Raw genomic sequence first — 12,600 nt, 5'->3', positions numbered from 1 at the left:
CCCGTATCTAACTCGTTTAGTTTTCGGTCTTACAACAAACCCTATAAACAAAACTATGATACTCTCGTAGCAACTTTGTTGCGAGAGTATAATAAACAACATACCTATGTATGTGAACGTTTTTCTGCTCGTATTAGAATGACAAATCTGTAAACCAGTGGTTTATTTATCAATTAAAAGTTTACAAACAGAATAAAAATTCATTCGTACAATCAACGCATTTATGCTGGAAAAACCTTTTTTGTTAAAAAATAAATGTTCGTTTACAAATGGTAAATAGCTGCATGAGGGCCATTAATAGTTACATCCTATCACTCCTGGTATTCCAAATTCTTGCACATAATGAAGTTTTTCTTTTCTGGAATCCACTGCTGATATTTGAAGCTTAATCTACTTCGGACACAAATTATTTTCTAAAACATTAATCATGTCGAATAAAATTTTTTATCCGGTGCTTCTACCCAAACTTACCTCCAATTTTATTAAAGTAGGTATGGATGTTTCTCTGACTAAAGGTATAAATTCATTGATTATTTTTAAAAATGCATGAATTGAATTTCACTTGAATTTCCACACGAAAGAAAAATTCGTATCATGAATTTCGAGTGAATGAAAACTTAAATTCGCACTTAAGCATTCCGTCACAAATGTTTTGCTTTGTTTTTTAATTTATTTGAAGATTCTGTTTATAAAGCCAACTGTTTTAGTATAAAAGCATATCTTTATCCAGTATTATCCACACAAGTTTAAGTGCTGACCAGAATTGCTTACAATTTTTCTTCGATCAGAAGAATCTTGCGGCGACCAGCGCTTGGCCATCTTAGCTCAGCACAACTGTCCATTAGAAAATCATATGAAGATATGTAGCGATCCTACTTGTTCCTATTATACTCTGGTTAAGACTGACGTACCTAGCCTTGTCAACTCATCAGCCTTACAATTTCCTGGAATTTTTCAGAGCATTTGAAAGTAGTAGGCCGGTGTGACGCCATGTTTTTTTTAACCTGTGCTTTGAAATTCGGTGACTAATATTTCTCGGAACTTTTACACAGGCTTCTGAACTATATTTTCTAGTACTTAATCGAAGATTTCTTATTACCGATAATAATTATTTTTATATTTTAACACAATTTTAACAATTATTATATACTCTTCAAAGTTGCCATACTTTTATTTTAGAAGTTTTTTCTGGAAAAAATTTAAATAACTTAATTTTTTGGCCTTCTAACTAGATGTAACCCATTAAATACGACGGTTATAAACTCGTACATATATTTTATGCAACCGAAATATTTCCAATATATACATATAAAATCTGACTTTCGGAAAATATGGAAGAAATAGCGCAAACACCTCATCAAGGCAAGCAAGTTTTGACGATATCAGCGGAGGTAACAGATGATGGAAGGCGAAAAAGACATCGTTGCGGAGTTTACGATTCCGAACAGAAAACTACAAACTCCAGGAAGAAGGCCGAACTTGTAACTACTTATTGCGCACAATGTCCGCGTGGTCCTCTTTCATGTCTCGATAATTTTCAGTAAATACATTGATAGAATACAGTCTTGTTTTTGTTTCTCGAAATGAATTACATTTTCTTATAATAAGTTTTGTATTATTTGTATACTCTCGCAACATGTTGCAAAGAGTTTTGTTCACATAACGTTTGTTTGTAAGTCAGAATTGAAATTCAGATATCTGTCTGTCCGTCCGTCTGACTGTCCGTGCAACGGATAACTTGAGTAAAAATTAAGATATCTTGAAAAAACTTTGTATACATGTTCCTTGGGGCTGTGAGAGGGTTGCTATTGAAAATGTACGAAATCGGTCTATTTACACGTTCACAAAATGAAGAAGAAAACATATTAAATGTAATAACTAAGCCATAAATAAAGTTTTGAAAGTAGTATTTGGCACAGAGGATCGCACTTGGGAATGAGATATTTGTTTTTTTTTTATGTGGAAGTGGCTGCACCTGTAAATAGGTTTATATCTCGCAAACCACTAAAGCTATATAAACCAAACTTTGTGCAGTTATTTCCCTTATGTACCCCATTAAATATTATCAAATTAGTTGGAATCGGATAATAACCACGCCTATCTCCCATATATAGGTTATGTAGAAAATTATTTAAAAAAATGCCAGTTAGAAGCTGCACTCAGTAATTGAAATAAAATTTAAGTGGGCATGGCGTCGCCCATTTTTGCGTAAACACTATATCTCAGAAACTGCTTGTCCGATTTCAATGAGATTCGGTACTTAATATTATTTTGTCATCTTGATATTACAGATAGAAAATGGGTTCACAACCGCGGATGTCGAACATGAAGAATTCAGTGCCTAAGTGTAATCATCCCTCCAGCTCCCGTATACCAAATTATAGGTTTTTAAAAAATACGTTGGGCTTCATTCATTATACATCGGTTGATATTTGAAATAACTTATTCAACTTAAGTGAGCGTATATTCTTGTAGATAATGTAACTTGGTGGTGAAAATTAGTGTAATCGGTTCAGGAATTACTTCAGCGCTTATTTAAAATATATGATTATTTTGGCTATTCTAGTGGACTTTATGACGAATATATGGGTTAAATTATGTTTTGTAGCCTCGACAGACGGCAGCGATAATCTACATTAGCGGACTTGATTTGCTTTAACTTGCGCATATCACTCATTTTAATGCAGATCAGTAATACACAAAAATTTCGTGCATTTAGCTGAATTCTCCAAATTTGAGCTGGCAATGCTGCCTAAAATTACCGACTTTTGCTTTTGTTATTATGAGTGCTTATTGATACAAAGAAGAAGAAGAACGAAATTATTATGTTTTTTTTGCTAATTAAATTATGTGCAAATATATTAACAATAACTAATTTTAATGTTTTTAGATGGCAGAAAGCAAACAGAGAACAGTTTCAACAACAACAACGATAACCAGCGACGAATATGTGCTGATAGATTTTTCAATCAACTGTCTAAACGCACAAGTCTGCCGTCTATTACCATAAAATTTCTATGCGCATCAATAGCCTAGACATACGGCAGAGTTCATTCGGATTAACTGCGCTTTTAATCTGTTCAAAATATGTAGGTGACAGACGGCAGCAAAGCGAGTTATAAACTCCCATAAACAACTGATTGGCAATAATATTTCCATTTTGGTAAAATAAAATTGGATAGAAAGCAAATATTGGGTTGATAGTTGCACTTAGTACAAAATCACTAATTACTAAACAAATATACATAAATACTTTATTATTAGATCTTCCATTTTAGAGAAAATGAACTATTTCATTGTATGCGTATGTTTTTGTTTACATTTAATTGAAAAACAGCTTTCAGTATCTCATATTTTCATTCACAATAGGTTAAAAGCGGCCATGTTTAACAATGTTGCCAACGAAAATGCCACAAACACCCACTAACTCTCTAAAATTTTGAGGATTAAATGGGTGCTATGTTATGTTCCCACAGACGCTAATCACCGAGGTTTAGGTTATTGAGACGTTTAACTCACTAAACCGCTGGATTTAACAAGATTTCGCCATACAAAAATGACACTTCATAATCACTTTACCGAAGCGATTTGAAGCTGAACTACTCTAAATCACCCTATGCGACTCTGATTTTGCGCCATCTGTTGGTCACATTTGTTTAATCGCAGCTGATTTGGACACTACAAACTGTCAAAGTGAAAAAAATAAACACACAATTTTAAAATAAGAGAAAGTAACAGACAAAAGTTAAAATCAAAAAACAAAAAAGTGCAAATAAATATAAATAAAATTATAAAATAAAACAAAATAATGGCAACATGCATAAAAAAGAAACGTGTGGTTTGGAGTGAGGCTGCCGAGGCCGATTTAATTCAGCTGTGGCAAGAAAAAATGCCACAGCTTCGTTCTGCAAGGAAGAACAGCCACATATATGAGGAGATGTCCTGTGCCATGGTATATGTTGGCCATATATATACCGCGCAGGAAATAAAAATAAAATTACATAATTAATTACAAACAAATACAGGTAGGTAATAAATTATGCAGTAAACGTATGTACATCATTGAGTATTATTTTTTATAATTTTAGGCAAGAGAAACAAAAAATTGGACCATCGGGTGGCTCCCCGAGTACATGGAAATTGTACGAAGCGGTACACCAAGCGGTAGGCGGCTACAAGAGCTTTTTTTCCGCCGAGCTTGTGGAGGACAGGGTAAGTTTTAAATGTATTGGAGGTTCCATAATTCGAAATGAAAAACGTTTATGGAATGTTTTTATGCTTTTATTTGTTTGCACAAAGTTTTTAATATGTATGCATATTTTCAGGTGATATGGAGGCGATTTACCTGGAGGAAGAAATAGAAGGGGAGTCGCCGCTCCCGAGCCCTGACGTTGGCCCTTCTACATCGGGTAGCTCGACTCGGCCATCGTCAAATGAGGCTAGTAGGAAGAAAAAAACGGCTGTGATGGTAATGGAGGAGATGCGGGACGATTTCTAAAGGCGACTGAGGCGATGAAGGAAGCCGATGAAAAGCGTCTGGACATGTTACACATGTATGTGAACGATGTCAGAGAAATGAAGGACGCTTTCATCGACTTCCTTCGTCGCCAAAACTAGATTTAAGTAGAAATTAAGTTTTAGTTTTAAGATATGTAAATAAAAAATGTAAATGAATTTAAAAAACTAATATAAATTTAAGTTTTAGTTTTAAGATATGTATATGTGTGAATTTAAAAAATGAAGATAAATTTAAGTTTTAGTTTTAAGATATGTAAATAAAAATGTAAATGAATTTAAAAAATGAAGATAAATTTAAGTTTTAGTTTTAAGATACATACATATGTAAATAAATGAAAATGAATTGTCAATGAATAAATGAATATAATAAAAAGAATGTATGAATTGGAAAATATTAATATAAATAAACTTAAGAAATGTATATATTATATATATGTATATAAAATTTAGAAATATTGGTTTTTTTGTAGTGGAATAAATAAAAAAATAATTTCAAATAATTACTGACCGAAATATGAAACAAACGCTTGTCTTATTTCCTCTGCTCTTGTGTTAACATTTCCACAAACGTAAGAGACGTTTTCTGGGAACTGTCGAGTTTCGTTTTCGATTTGTTGTGATGCAATCCACTTTTCATTAATTTCATCATTTTCAAACGCAGCACGTTTTGATAACAGCTCTCGTGTTGACCATGTGGTTATCCAAGCCTTTGCCAACGCGTCTAAACCTTGCCTTTAAACGACCGAAAGCATTCTCCACCACTCTTCGACATTTCGAGAGAACATAGTTAAATTTTTTTTTTATCCGAAGGTTGGTTTACACAAAAAGGGTAGGGTTTCTTCAAATGTTCATCTAATTTGAACGCAGAGTCGCCCAATAAAACTACTAGAACATTAATTGACGAAATTTGTCTACTCATGTCTTAAAATAAACTAGATTGTGCCAACTGGCGTTTTAAAGATGAACTCTCAAATATTGAAGAGTCATTACAACGGCCTGGACTACCAACGTTGATGTATATAAAGCGGCATCTATAACATTAAAGAAATACATTAGGTGTTAAAAGAGCTTCATGAAAATACTTACCTTGCATCTACTAAAGCCAAAAGAACTGTGGAATACCAGCCTTTGTAATTGTAGTAGTCAACAGCATCTTCTGCTGCTGGGCGAACTCCTATATGACAACCATCTAAAACTTAAAAATATATAAAAAGTCCATCGGTAAAAATTTAACCTATTACCTATAGCTCCTAACACTTGAGGGAAACCCAAAACCATTTATATACTCCCGCACTTGAAATTCGTTCATTGGGAATTTCTTCAAATACAATGGCCACAAACATCGCCAGACTTCATGGCAGAACTCAATTAGAATGGAGCAGACAGTGCTTTTACCAATTCCGAACATATTTCCAATTGTTCGGTATTCTGCAGAAGCGCCAAGAGCATATAAAGCAATAGCAATGCGTTTTTCTAATTGAATTGTTTTCCGGTAGTTCTTCTCCAAGCCTTTCAACATAATGCACAATTTATTGAATGATTTGCGCTTCATTCGCTTTTACAGAATGCATCTGAATTCATCTGACAATCGACTTCCCAAAACATTTGGCCACGAGTGTGAATTATATACACATTATAATTAAACGAATTACATTATAATATGCACATATAATACCAATATTTACATACACATGTATGTACCTTCATCCAAATAGACCTTGCTGAATTTGCTCCATGTAGACTACCCATTTTGAGTATTATGTGTGCATGCAACAAACGTTTCATTGCTAGGCGGTTCAAATCAAACAATTCCTCAATTATTTCCATTGAGTGGAGAATATTTATAAAAAAAAGACAATTTTTATAACAAAGTACGACATTACAATATTTTCCTTTAATAAATATTTGGTGTTTATGCCTGAATGTCAAAAACAGCTGATTCGTAAATCTCCAACGGCAGTGAGAACATTGTATTAATTATTAATTACATTGAGTGTAATTTAATTACTTCAATTTTTCTGTGGGAACATAATATTAGAAAACGGAGTCTGAGAATTAACCCCGATTAAAGCAGTTAATCCAAATTAATGCCGCGGTCTGTCAGGGGTATAGCACTTCTCAATGTCCATTAATTTTGCTCGTATGTGTCTGGTGTGTCTGGTATTATGTCAATAAAATTAATATGTTTGGTTACACTAGAACATAGCCCTGCCTTACTTGTTAAATATAGTGTTTTACTATAGAATAATTTTTTTTTTAAATCTTTTAAAATACCTTTTTTTTAATCTACTTACTAGATTATAGATATTAAAAAATAAATTAAAACTAAGTGCGAAGTAACGAATATCAACTTACTTTGTCGCTAACCACTCTTAAAATACGCGATATTTGGAAAATCGGAAGAGCGGTTCCACTGCTGAAACCTGGGAAACCCGCCAACCAAGGGGAGTCTTATCGCCCAATAACTCTCCTTTCCCCAGTAGTGAAGACACTTGAGGCCTTGCAGAACATCAACATCGTTTCCGTAAAGTGCACAGCACTTAGCGTCATAATCGCCCAGATAGTTCATGGTCTTAATCAAAAACCACCCTGTAAGATAACCGTCCTAATGGCGTTGGACCTGTCAAAAGCTTTTGACACGGTCAACTTAACAACGCTACTAGAAGAACAAACAACACTTTCTCCGGGGCTGAAGAGATGGATTAAGAACTACCTGAGCGGTCGGCAATCATCCGTATTATTTCGAGGTAAAACAGCTAAAGAGCTGAAGAGGGAAGCGAGACGCATTTGCAGACAAACAAAAAGAGGCCGAAATGCGTGAGTAGGAAGAGCTTGACAAGCTGGCCGACAGGGGAAATATTCGAAAATTTTACGAAAAGATACGGCGACTAACTGAAGGTTTCAAGACCGGAGAACACTCCTGTAGGACACCCAGAGGTGATCTAGTTATTGATGACCAGAGTATACTTAGTTTGTGGAAGAGCCTGCTAAATGGCGCTTGAAGAACAAAACAAAGTGGCGGGGGCCGATGGATTGCGGGCCGAGCTATATAAATACGGCGACGAAGAACTGATAGGGTGCATGCATCAGCTTCTTTGCGGAATATGGTCGAAGAAAGCTTGCCCGACGATTGGAATTTCAGTGTACTCTGCCCAATCCACAAAAAGGGAGACCCCACAATCTGCGCCAACTATCGTGGGATAAGCCTCCTTAACATCGCTTATAAGGTTCTATCGAGCATACTGTGTGAAAGACTAAAGCCCACCGTCAACAAACTGGTTGGACCTTTAGGAGCTGCCTTTATGCCGCGATGTCTGAATTTGGTATCCCCACAAAACTAATACGGCTGTATAAGCTGACGTTGAGCAACACCAAAGGCTCCGTCAGGATCGGGAAGGACCTCTCCTCGATACCAAACGAGGTTTCAGACAAGGTGACTCACTCTCGTGTGATTTCTTTAACCTGATGCTGGAAAAAATAGTACGAGCCGCAGAGCTAAATAGAGAAGGTACAATATTCTATAAGAGTGTACAGCTGCTGGCGTACGCCGATGATATCGATATCATTGGAAACAACACCACCGCCGTTAGTTCTGCTTTTTCCCGCCTGGATAGGAAAGAGAAGCGAATGGGTGAACGAGGGCATAACGAAATATCTCCTGTCATTAAACAAACAGTCAGCGCATTTGCGTCTTGGCTTCCACGTCACTGTTGACAGTCATAACTTTGAAGTTGTAGATAATTTCGTATACCTAGGCACCAGCATCAACACCGATAATAATGTCAGCCTTGAAATCCAACGCAGAATCACTCTTGCCAACAGGTGCTACTATGGACTGAGTAGGCAAAAAGTAAAGTCCTCTCTCGATAAACAAAAACTAAACTCTACAAGTCCCTCATCATTCCCGTCCTACTTTATGGTGCAGAAGCGTGGACGATGTCAACATCCGATGAGACGGAACTAGGAGTTTTCGAGAGAAAGGTTTTGCGGAAGATTTATGGTCCCTTAAACATTGGCAACGGCGAATACCGCAGAAGATGGAATGATGAGCTGTATGTGTTTTCCGACGACATAGACGTAGTCCAGCGAATAAAAAGACAGCGGCTACGCTGGCTAGGACATGTTGTTCGAATGGACGAAAGTGCCCCAGCTCTGAAAGTTTTCGATGCAGTACCCACTGGTGAAAGCCGAGGAAGAGGGAGGCCTCCACTCCGATGGAAGGACCAGGTGGAGAAGGACCTGTCTTCACTTGGTATTACCAATTGGCGCCAAACTGCCAAAAGGAGAGATGCGTGGCGCGCTGTTGTGGAGTCGGCTATCACCGAGTAACGGCTGTCTACGCCAGTCAAGAAGAAGAAAACATCTAAACTCAGGAAAATTAAACAGGTGGTTCCACAGGGCAGTGTCCTCTCCCCGTTACTGTTTAATTTCTATATTTTTAAACTTCCTCAACAACCAGAGGTTATTTCAGTTAACTCCTACTCAGATGATTGTACGATAATGACGTCGGGCACTGGCGTCGATGACATGTGTTCGAAAGTGAACAGTTACCTCCTCGAACTTTCTCGCTTCTTCTCTGCGAGGAGCCTGGCACTCGCACCTGCCAAATCCTCGGCGACCATCTTTTCCAACTGGACGAAGGAGTACAGACTAAATCTTAATATTCACGTCGATGGAACACCAATACCGAATGTGAATAATCCCAAGATTTTGGTTGTCACATTTGACAATCTGCACTCCTTCACTCCAAACACGACCGCGATATTCACTTAAGTACAGAGCCGCAACAAAATGCTGAAGTCGCTAGCCGGTAGTACTTGGGGAAAGAGCAAAGAAACGTTGCTGGCCACTTACAAGGCTATCGACCGGCCGGTCGCAAATTACGCAGCACCGGTATGGTCGCCTGGATGCAGTGGCACGCAGCAGAGGAAGATACAGACGTGTCAACGAGAGGCCATTATGCTGGATGGATAATCGTTACTACAACAACAACAACGAATATCAACTTTTACGCTGACGGTGTGACAAAGTTAGTACAATCACTCATAATTTAGTTCAGTTAACTATTCATTTTTTTTTAAACAGTATCGTCCACGACCCCCTGCATATTATATTTCCAATTTATTTTAAAACTTTTCTTTATTGTTCTCATTCCGTTTTTATTTTAATCAAATATAAGTATGAACAATATAAAATATATATCTTAGCATTTATATTTACAAAAGCATCCATATCATAAGAGGATATTTTTCAATTCGCGGTTATTTTCAAACAATTCCTTTACACCAGTTCAATTTCATAGAGAAAATGTTATGGGTAGAAAAAGAACATTTATTTAATCAAACATGTTTGTTTCACTCTACCATTTATGGTAATTACATGTACAAAACGTTCTCTCTATTTCTATAATTAATGTTCTAAAATGTGTTTTGCTTTCCCCCTCCAATAACAAATTATTGCATATAACCTTCAAATATTTATTTAATTATTTATTATTCAATGTAGAAATAAAAGCATACATTTTAACTAGAATTATTTATAAAGTTCTTAGAAAATAAAATCGAAAGCATTTCAATTGTATTAGGCATACTCCACTTAATTTGATCCATACTTTTGTTTGTAGTACCATTGATTAAGTTTTTTTGATCTAAACATACAGGGCACAATTTCTCATTTGAATTGTGTTCTACACATTCTAAATGGAAAGCGTGTTGGCATAAAAAATATATGGAAGGCAAACTCAACTTACATTTACAAATAACACATACACTTTTCCTGATCTCAATGGGACGCAATCTAAAACTAGATAAGAAATCAATAAATCCTCGCAAAGAATTAACCATTACTTTAACTTCATTACGAGATTTTATTTTGTGATCATATATTTTTTTGCGAAAAAGTTGCTTTAAGTGAATTACTTTAAAATTTGTTCGTACTGATATTCCTTGAACTATTAGTAGTATATTTTGTCTATTTTCATTCAGCATTTTACTTGTTATACGATCTATATGATCCTTTGCGATATGGGAGCTACATTTCTCTATTTCTATTGTCTGCAAATTAATATTTTTATTCATAACATATGTTTTCGTCAGATTGAAGGGTATATCTGAATCACAACACTTAATGGAATACTTTAAATGCATTTGTAACAACTTTATATTGTCATTTAAATAAATAACGCCCGGCCAGAACGAATAGTTTACCAAAGTTATTAAAACTTGTTCTGAATATGCGGTAAAATTATTTTGTAAAAAAATTAATATTTCTGAAATATCTTTGCGTTCACTGTACCAATCAATCAAATGCAATTCTAGGAGAACGCCAAATACTACCATTTTGTTACTGAATGTCATAAAGTATTCTAAAAATTCAATACAAATTTCTTGAGTATTAATTAAAGGAGCTATATAACGTACAGGATTTTTAGTCAACTTAATCGACTTAAAAATAGTCTTCCAATGTTTCGAAATTGTCATAGGAGGATTTGTTATTATCTCATAATACAAATCATCCTCATAGGAGTCCGACAATGTAGTTATTGTTAAATCACAAAAATATTTTTTTGAAAATTCATTTTCATAACATATTTCATCCGTAATAGTCTTATATCTTAAATTATTTCTTGTATTACAACTCCTCAAAAGATCCTTTTGTGAACTTGAAGCATTAACAATATTTATCAAATCATTCATATAAAGCGATAAGTGATAACTGTACTTTGAATTTAAGAGTCGTTTTATAATGAAGTAAGAATCTATGTGACCTATTGTTTCTTTGTATTTATTTGTTGCAGATATTATGTCTCCTTTAGAAAGCAAGTAATCCCCAAAATTCAACAAAACACATCCAAAGAAATTTCTTTTTTCCTCATCAATAATGCTTAGAGCAAGATCATAAAAATTACTACTAATTAACACCTGCAATTTGTTTTGAAGACTTCGTTCCTTAGTAATGTATATGGTATTTCCGAATATTATATAGCATGAGATTTCATTGGTTACAAATATATGTTTGTTCGAGTTTGGAATTTCTTTTTGGAAAACAATAGCTCTGTTGTTGATATCTATTATTATAAGATAATTTCGGCAATTGTCTTCAGATTCCATCAACATGACAACATTTTGATTTAGACAACCAATAACTTTTTTCCTTCCCCCAATGGCATAACAGGGACCTCTTCCATCAATTGTGAAACAATAAAGTGCATCCTCTCTCCCAATCAAAAAAAATGAATTTTCAGAGTTATGAAGAATTGAGCAGGAACTGACAGTTGTTGAAAAATATTCTAAATTTTGTTCGACACTAATATTATTACCCAATATATCATATACACAGACTTTTTCTTCCGAGCATACAAACAAGTAAAGGTAATCTTTTTTATGTTGAAATTCAATACCTAAAATGCTACATTTGCCGGTTGAAATGCACAAGAAATTTGGCGTCATATCCTGATTTATAACCGATCTATGAATTAATAAATTTCCATTATCCAATCCAATAGAAATACATAACAAATGATCTTTTAGTAAGCATGTTCGGACTGTAGTTACACGTCCTTTATGGTTTAAAACTGCTGAAGCTACACATGGAGCGCCATCGCGCTTGTTAAGTATTGCTATGTTTAATACATCTACACGAATTTTCCTAGAAGTTTGGTCGTCAGCTACTAAAACCAGGAATTCGTTATTAGTTGTGAGAGCGCAGAATCGAACATCAGAGCATTGATAACGAAAACTTATTGTCCAAGAGTTTCTGAAGCAAACATGAATTACTCCCAACACTTCACAGAAAATATAGATGTTTCCATTGGCACAATGCGCAATTATTTCCGATTGTACGTCAACGTTACAACATCTAGAGAGCAACAAAAAGTCGAAAAACTCACAGCTCTTCCACTCATGTACAATCATAATTTATCGCACTTGGATTTTATTGCAAAACAATTTAGCAAACTTTTTAAGTTTATTTCTTAAACAATACAGAAAAAATTATATTATAATTAAGAAACAGAATTGATTATAAAGAGTGCTTTGTTCTGAAATTTAACCATTCATAATTGAAAAGTCGATATACGAATAT

At 35.0% G+C, this 12,600-nt stretch overlaps 1 protein-coding gene across 2 annotated transcripts; it reads right to left on the bottom strand.

The window, feature by feature from the left end:
• Window positions 1-471: 471 nt before the first annotated feature.
• Window positions 472-12,600, bottom strand: LOC105220111 (vacuolar protein sorting-associated protein 11 homolog). 2 transcript variants are annotated; one of them, XM_054226861.1, is made up of 4 exons: window positions 5,760-12,600; window positions 5,605-5,707; window positions 5,027-5,549; window positions 472-4,439 (listed from the first exon to the last, which is right to left on the bottom strand). In XM_054226861.1, exon 1 carries the CDS (start codon window positions 12,429-12,431, stop codon window positions 10,041-10,043), a length of 2,391 nt encoding a protein of 796 aa, XP_054082836.1. In that variant the 5' UTR covers window positions 12,432-12,600; the 3' UTR covers window positions 472-4,439; window positions 5,027-5,549; window positions 5,605-5,707; window positions 5,760-10,040. The 2 variants fall into 2 exon arrangements, with proteins under 2 accessions (XP_054082836.1, XP_054082835.1); XM_054226860.1 differs by having other exon boundaries at window positions 472-5,549.

Source organism: Zeugodacus cucurbitae, chromosome 3 (genome assembly GCF_028554725.1).
Source record: "Zeugodacus cucurbitae isolate PBARC_wt_2022May chromosome 3, idZeuCucr1.2, whole genome shotgun sequence".
NCBI lineage: Eukaryota > Metazoa > Arthropoda > Insecta > Diptera > Tephritidae > Zeugodacus > Zeugodacus cucurbitae.
This window is presented reverse-complemented; position numbering and strand designations above follow the sequence as displayed.

Bases quoted from the DNA above. Each gene is read 5' to 3' on its own strand.
- LOC105220111 (XM_054226860.1), bottom strand. From the start codon at position 12,431: ATGATTGTACATGAGTGGAAGAGCTGTGAGTTTTTCGACTTTTTGTTG.